At 47.9% G+C, this 7518-nt stretch overlaps 1 protein-coding gene across 1 annotated transcript in view; it reads right to left on the minus strand.

The window, feature by feature from the left end:
* Nucleotides 1-2677: 2677 nt before the first annotated feature.
* The window catches only part of mcf2l2 (MCF.2 cell line derived transforming sequence-like 2), a 30876-nt gene continuing 26035 nt past the window's right edge, over nt 2678-7518 (minus strand). The window contains exons 19-25 of the mRNA XM_067229466.1: nt 6930-7016; nt 6023-6094; nt 5328-5429; nt 4821-4930; nt 4413-4528; nt 3812-3885; nt 2678-2869 (exon numbers count right to left, since the gene is read on the minus strand). Of these exons, the coding sequence (XP_067085567.1) occupies nt 2778-2869; nt 3812-3885; nt 4413-4528; nt 4821-4930; nt 5328-5429; nt 6023-6094; nt 6930-7016 (653 nt within the window). The 3' untranslated portion in view covers nt 2678-2777. The remainder of the gene's footprint in view (nt 2870-3811; nt 3886-4412; nt 4529-4820; nt 4931-5327; nt 5430-6022; nt 6095-6929; nt 7017-7518) is intronic.

Raw genomic sequence — 7518 nt, forward strand, 5'->3', positions numbered from 1 at the left:
TCAAGCTAGCAGTTGGAGGCTGAATAGCAAGCTAGCAAGCTTTCACCTCGCAGGTAAACTGGCTGGTCGACCAGTTCAGCAAACTCAAGATGGCCTGCTAGTCAACTTGCGACACAAACGCGATCCTCAGTTTTGATCGATCAGCCTAACAAAATCCAGATTTTTCCACTATAGCCAACAATCAAACAGTTCCCACCTACTATCAAGGTTTAATAAATACTTAAATATTCGCAACGTATGCTTGGATGTCTCTAATCTACTTAATTTAATCGTTTGACAGCTGTTAGATCCATTGCAGCGATCTGTGCTCCCGTAGACATCCTGCGGCTCAATCTGAATTCAAAAAGCGGTGCAAACAACGCAGCCGAGCGCTCATTGGCCGCAAGCAGGGGGAATCCCCCGGAAGCTGAGCTTTGAGTACGCTGATTGGCTCATTGATTCAAACTACAATGCTCTTTGAAGGAGTTGCCGTAGTCTACCGATCCAGAATCAGTTAAGTTTTATTTCCCAGAATTTCGGAGGCGAGACATTGATTGAAGCAAACCGATCGAAGATCGGTGGCAATATCTGCCTCTGATAACGAAGGGTGGATGCAAAGTCTGTTTACCAAATTCTTAGTGAATCCTTGTTGTGAGTTTAAGACAAAGGAGGCTTTGACAAAATCAGACTGCTCTGATTTCATGTCGTCTTTTGTTGTGTTTTTTATTTGTATTGTATATGCATTGTATATGGTTTGTTTAGTAAAAAAATGCATGGAGAAACCCTTGGGCAAATTATTTCCCTAAAGAGAATGAGCTTTCCAGAAATAATTTGACGAATGAGTTCATACTGCCACACCTGAAATAAATATAGTGACTAACAAAAGACAAGATCAGACTTAGTCCAGGCTTTTCAAGATGCATGTATTTGATCATATCTAAATGTAAAAATGTACATAAAGTATTATAATAATATACATACATTCAGTAGCATGATTCTGAGCATTTACCGATTTGTATTTCTTCATTTATACGGCTTGGTGATAGTTTTTTTCTGGAAAGACTGCATGAGATGCAACAAGATTGTGAAGTGAACCTCTTTCTTTGCAACGTTAAGGTTAATAAATAAGCATATTTGCACTATCAATTCAAGGCCTGTATTGTGCAAGGCCTGTATCCCTATTCACAAACATATGTATGTTCTCATACCATATCTGATTCATACTGTACATGTCAATCAGAGGACTGAAAACACTGATATTCATTTAGAAAAGTGATGGACTGACAGGCATGGTTAACTCTTATTTACAGTATGGAGTCAAATATAATAACATTGCATTTACATATTGGGAAAGTAACATTGGAAATTATAGAAGGATTTACAGTACAAGTGAAATATGTGTGAATATATATATGTTTTCAATTAAATATCTTTGATAAGATATAAGGTAGTGGATGAATAAACCATACAGTATATGTTCAAGGCTTATAATTCAGGAACCATAAGGGGCTATTGCATGTAAACCCACCACTTATTAAGTATAACCAACCAAGGTAAAGAGTAAAGATAATCGTAGTGCACTGAAAACACAGGCACAGTACAAAGAGAAGAAAGTGACATGAATACTTTTACACAGACTTGAAAGAGGGATATGCCTGTACATGGTAGTTAGAAACAGATGCAACGATATTGAACGACGCAATGTTTTACATTAGACAAAAATGCAAATACATCAGAGGAGCACGAGATCTTAATTAAAATATCGTTGCCCCGTAGAATAAGGTTGATTCCTATGACGACAGAAATCCCTTAGTTCTTTATAAAACACCTGAAGGGATGAGCAGTCAGCAGGAGAAAGAGTTGGTAAAACCCTAACAGGAGTTTCCACACAATCAGGCTTGTCTCCATTCAAGTGTCAGTGTCATGGATACAGCACAGTTCTCTGGATGAGATGAAAAAGCTCATGTTGGAAGATCCGGTTTCCACGGCGGTTCTTTCTCATCCTGTCCTTCACCACCTCTTCGGAGTGAAGGTGTGTGTGTCTGTGTGTGTCTGTGTGTTGGGCATGTCTAACATTCGCACATCGTTGGATAGAAATACATAGTAAGAGACAGAAAGTGGTCTTAACTCACTTGTTTCAATTCGTTTTTTTCCGGATGGGTTTCTTTAACATTGCTATGTAACGTTGCATGAACGTAGCCCCCCCCCCCCACCCTCGCCCCTTCTCTCTGTGCTCCCACACCCAGATGAAGTAGTTGCTGTGAATAACAATGTGAGGCCAAGGCACTGCATGGTCTCTCTGAAGGCAGAGGAGTGAGAGGCAGAAGGTCAACATCCAAGAGGCCGGGAGGAACAGAACACTTCAGGATGAAAACAACATTGATTTCGGCTGGAAAAGGTTGCAGTTATGTCAGTTTCAACCCGACAACAGCAGCTGAAGCAGGGTAGCAGGAACAGCGTGGTGTTTTCTCTTTGTTTCGGGGTAGCATAGCAGCAACAGAGGGCACCAACTACTTCACTACTAAGACATGGGATTTGTAGTTCTCTGAGCACACTTTGCTCCCCCCCCCCAACTCAGAAATTGCATTTCCATAGTCATCTCTGCACAACAGGTCACTACAGACATGGCATTTGTGGGAGTTTTCTAGGACGGTTTTGTAGTTTCCCCCCCCCCACCTCTGAGACATGTAGTTTATTGTGCAACACTGGCTCGGAAGCGTTCGGACGCCGTTCCTTATCAGGGTTGTTCCGGCATGTTTCAGAAAGTTGGTCGAAAAAACTACAACTGACGGCCATGTCTATCTGCTGTCCTGAGACACGTCTCCCCACGTGCTGGTGTCATTATCATCCGAGTCAGAAAGCGCCGCTGTACACAGGTCACTGAAGATATCTGAGAGAGGAAGAGAGGAGGGAGGAGACAATTAGACAAAGATACACAGTCCTACCCAACAGCTTTGTATTGAGCTGCACTGTAATGCCAAGCAACAGGCGTGAAGGGGACAGGCAGAACAGGGATCAAAAACGTCAGTGTGTTTAGAGAGGGAGAGAGGCATGTCTGGGCAGCCATAGAAACCACCGGAAACCACACAATGCATTTTTAATAAGAGTGTTTACAAAAGGTGAAACCAAATATTGATCGAGATCAATATCGGAGCGGGGGTGCTTCCGTTTGACCTTGTGAGGACTGCAAACCGTGAATAACGAAAAGGGAGAACTTAAAAAATGTTTTTTTAAATGTTTGGGGCACGTGAGGTAAGCTTCTGAGAGGAATCTGCCAAACGACTCAAGCATGGAACTCTGTCCTCCATTAAGGCAAGTTGGGATTCTTATTCAAAGTGGAAGTAGTATAGAAAAGAGAGAGAGAGGAAGAGAAAGAGAGATATGCAGACAGAAAGAGTGGGAAAGAGAGCGAGAGAGACAGAGAGCAAACGAAAACCAACGGAACGAGATCCGACTACTTGTTTTGCGGAGGACAGTGTTCCAGGGGAACGGGCCAGCCAGCGCTCATCAGGCTCCGGAAAGACGAGCGAGGGAGGGAGGAGAGGGAGGCAAGGAAACGGCAAGCATGCGCTGGATGACCTCATGCTCCGCTGCTTACTCCCCCTGACAGCCAAAGCCTAATCCAATCCACCACCCCGCCCTCTCTCCATCCACCTATCCCCTCCCTTCATTCCATCATCCCCCCCAAGCACCCCACACAGCCTGCTGGGCCCAGGTGAAGCAGCAGGAGGCCAGGTTGTGAGAGAGTGCTTTTGGCCTGGCCTGGTGGGTGGGGGTTCTGTAGTGGGAGGGGGTTAGTCTGGGAGAATACCAGTGGGACAGAACAAATGACCTCCATCTGCTGCTGCCTGCAGAACGCTGGGTGGAACCAGCCCTGTCTTCTCTGTTATAAGGTTCTTGACTAGCCTAGAACATGAAAGAAGAACGGGCTTTAGGGGAGCGACTGTGTGTGTGTGTGTGTGTGTGTGTGTGTGTGTGTGTGTGTCTTAAAATGCTGTTGTATCTGTATGTGAATGTGTTTTACGTTGCTTTGACTAGGGACATACTAGAGACCCTTTTGTAGGTGGTAAGGGCAACTTCTCAGACGGGTGGATAGATACATACACACGTACAGACACATGCACACAAACACACATGAAGATCCTCACACACACACACACACACACACACACAAACTGAAGTTCTGGAGCAGTACTGCAAAAGTGTCCTCTTAAGAGAAAGGAGTTTGTGTGAGATGTTAGAGCCAGATGATACAAGATGGTTTTTGAGGAGGAAATATGAATGAGAGGATCATTATTTGAAGCGTTCTTCAAGAGCAGCTTGTTTCTGTCGGGTGCCATATCTGAGTAGGACCTGCTTGCATGACATGGCACCCTCATGGATCCCTCAAGACCACTGGGCCCGGGCAATAGGAAGGCTACTTCCTGTCTCACCAGTGGCCGTTCTCCGCCTCCTCCAGGAACTGAACCAGGTCTCCAGACTCCAGAGACAGGTCTTGTGCCGTCCTAGACTCGTACGTCAGCTGGACTCGAAAACGATTACTGTCGCCCTGTAGCAAAAGGAGGGAAAGAGAGAGACATAGAGAGATACACACAGAGAGAGAGAAAGAGAGAGAGAGAGAGAGAGAGAGAGAGAGAGAGAGAGAGAAAGAAAGAAAGAAACAAGAGAAAAAAGAGGATGAATGCAATTCATCTTTGGGTGTAAAACAGGGCAGTAATGGACGGGCTTGCTGACTGCAGCTGTACATGATTAATCTGGGAGTATTCCTTCCTCTTTGTGGTTGACTAAAAACAACGTTGGTGGAGTGAGGGAAAATAAAGGAATATGATCATCCAACATACATTCTTATTGTCCTCCTCTCCGTCGGAGGAGTTGGAGAGTTCTTCTGCGCTCGATGGGATGGTCTCGAAGTCCTCCGTGTCCATGGACGGCAGCCGACGCTGTGTCCAGCCTGTAACCACAAGCCAGGGTGTCAGCTTTCAGTTCAACATGCTCACATCCTGTATTATGTCTCCTTTAGGTCAATAAAAAAAATCTTGTGGAAGAAGAGGGAAATAATGACCTAATTAGTTTGTCCAAACTACGCAAGAACAAACAGGGATGACCTTTTTCAATTCAAAGGAAATTCTCGACATTTTGTAGAACAAATACTTTGCTGCACAAAAAGCAGCTACCTACAGTAAATAACACAAAACACACAAAGAACTGATATCCCAACCGATATCAAATATGACAAATACCCCCAAACTCAAAACACGAAAGTAAAATAACCACCAAATCAATGACCCACGCCATCAAGCTTTAAAAACAAAACGTTTTTACGGAATCGAAAGGGACACCCTTCACACCTTTCTGGTTAACCGGCTGGGATGTGGACCTGGGCACCGTAGGGCCAGCGACTGTGCTGCCTTTACCCTTCCCCGCCACCGGGAGCGCACCGCGCAGCGTGTCTGGGAGAAAACCAGCTCTTTACAATCACTCTGTTGTTCCTCAGAGACCCGAAACCGGACAAGACACACCGTGCTCTCACGACACACTAACGACAGCAACGCACCACCTCCACATCATGCTGGTCATCTAGACAGGCGAACCTTCATCATTGTCAGAATCATCATCATCAAAAACAACTTCATCCTCAGTGACCATGGCATCAGACAATCAATACCATTCAACAAAGACAAGTTCATGTCCGCACCAGACAATGCAAGCCCCAGAAATCCCCATGCTCGGACGGATTTTCTATTTATACATACCTAGCATGCGTGACAAAACAAGCGACGCACACACACAAGACACACGTGCGCACACCTCTGAACAAACGAGTCGTTACCACGAATGCACACGAGCAAGCACACATGCATGCCACATGTATAGTCATACAATTACACACGCAAACAAATCGAATTCCCGCCCACCCACCCACACACACACAGAGCAAGACTCTAAACACCTCCTGAAAGCACATCACAGTTGTCCAGCCCCACCCGGGCCCTGCATGCTAAGAGCCATTCGTGGGGGGCTGGAGGAGCGACTTGTGTTGTACCTTCGTAACCAAACGGAGTGGGATCGCTCTTGATCTCGTGCCTCTTGGTTTTGACACTAGCTGCGAGTGGACCTGCCGTGGGGGGGGGGGGGGGGGGGGGGGGGGGGGGGGGGTTCAGCAGGAGGAGGAGAGCAGGGGGGGAGAACAGGAGGAGGGGGGAGGTTAGGAGAGGACACGGAACCTTGGCTGCGGACGTGTGGGCGTGTGTTCTTGTCGGAGGAAGGTGGAGGCGGTTGGGTGACGTGCTTTCGAGGTGTCGAAGCACTCGGCTCCACGCGCGAGGCAAAGCTGTTGCGTCTACGTTTTCGGTTGTTTTTAGGACAGCCTGCGATAGTTCTCTGTCGCGTCAAGATTGTTTAAATGAGGGTGGGTGGAGATTTAAGGGTGGGTCTTATGGACCTAGGTATTTACTGTCAGAACAGGAAGAGGTCAGTCACCTACTATAGACTATATTCACTCTCAGGCTCTCTCTAACTCGCTCTCCCTGTCTCTCGGTCTCTCTCTCTCAGTCTCTCTCAGTCTCTCTCTACCACTGCATCCTCCTCTCTTTTCGCTTGGCATTTACCACTTACGGTTGATATAATAAAACGCAATGGTTGTGTTGACGTGGAGGGATGAATCGTGGATAAAGCGAGAGTTGATGTATGTGCTTTTTTTGGTATGTGAGAGTGTGTGTGTGTCTCAGGGAGAGACAAGCGGAGAAACAAGGGCGAGAAATATACAGAGAGAGGAAGAAAGAGAGACCGAGTAAGAGTCAGAGAGAGAGAGAGAACAAGAGAGAGATCGGACAGGAGGAGAGGGAGAGAGAGAGAGAGAGAGAGAGAGAGAGAGAGAGAGAGAGAGAGAGAGCGTAGGCAACGCAGAGAGAGGCGTAGAGCAGAAGCGAGCGGGGCGACTCTCCGGGTACCTTTGGTGCGTCTGGCCGCAGAGGAGGAGGCGATAGAGGAGGCTAGAGAGAAGCGGCGGGGCACTTCCGTCTCTTTGATCACGGGCTCTGAGGTGAGAAGCATAGGGGGGGCGGGGAGGGGGGTCAGGGGTCAGAGAGAGCGAGAGAGAGAGAGAGAGAGACAGGCAGGCGGGCGGGCGGACAGACGGCTGGTGAGTGGGCGGGTGGGGTGGCTGGGGGGGGGGAGGGGTGTGGTGGGGCTGGTTTGTCAGCTGGCAACGTGGGACGGACGAATGGGGACAGGGGGGAAGTAGGGGACAGGGGGGTGGATGATGGAGGGGGGCAGGGTGATGGGGGGGGCAGGATGACGAGGAAGCAGGATCATGGGGGGTGGATGACAGGGTGTAGGGATGATGGGGGGTGTAGGATGATGATGGGGGGGGGGGGCAGGATGACAGGGGCAGGGGAGACTGAGGGACATCAGCGGCTTTGGCTGACGGGGACGACACAGGGTGAGGATGACGTCGCGGCGGTAGGGGGGGGCGACACCCGTGCCGGTGGGGATGACGTGGCGCGTTCTAATGGTCGTTGTCGCGGCGCTGCCGTGGCG

This window comes from Osmerus mordax, chromosome 26 (assembly GCF_038355195.1).
Source record: "Osmerus mordax isolate fOsmMor3 chromosome 26, fOsmMor3.pri, whole genome shotgun sequence".
NCBI classification, from domain to species: Eukaryota; Metazoa; Chordata; class Actinopteri; order Osmeriformes; family Osmeridae; genus Osmerus; species Osmerus mordax.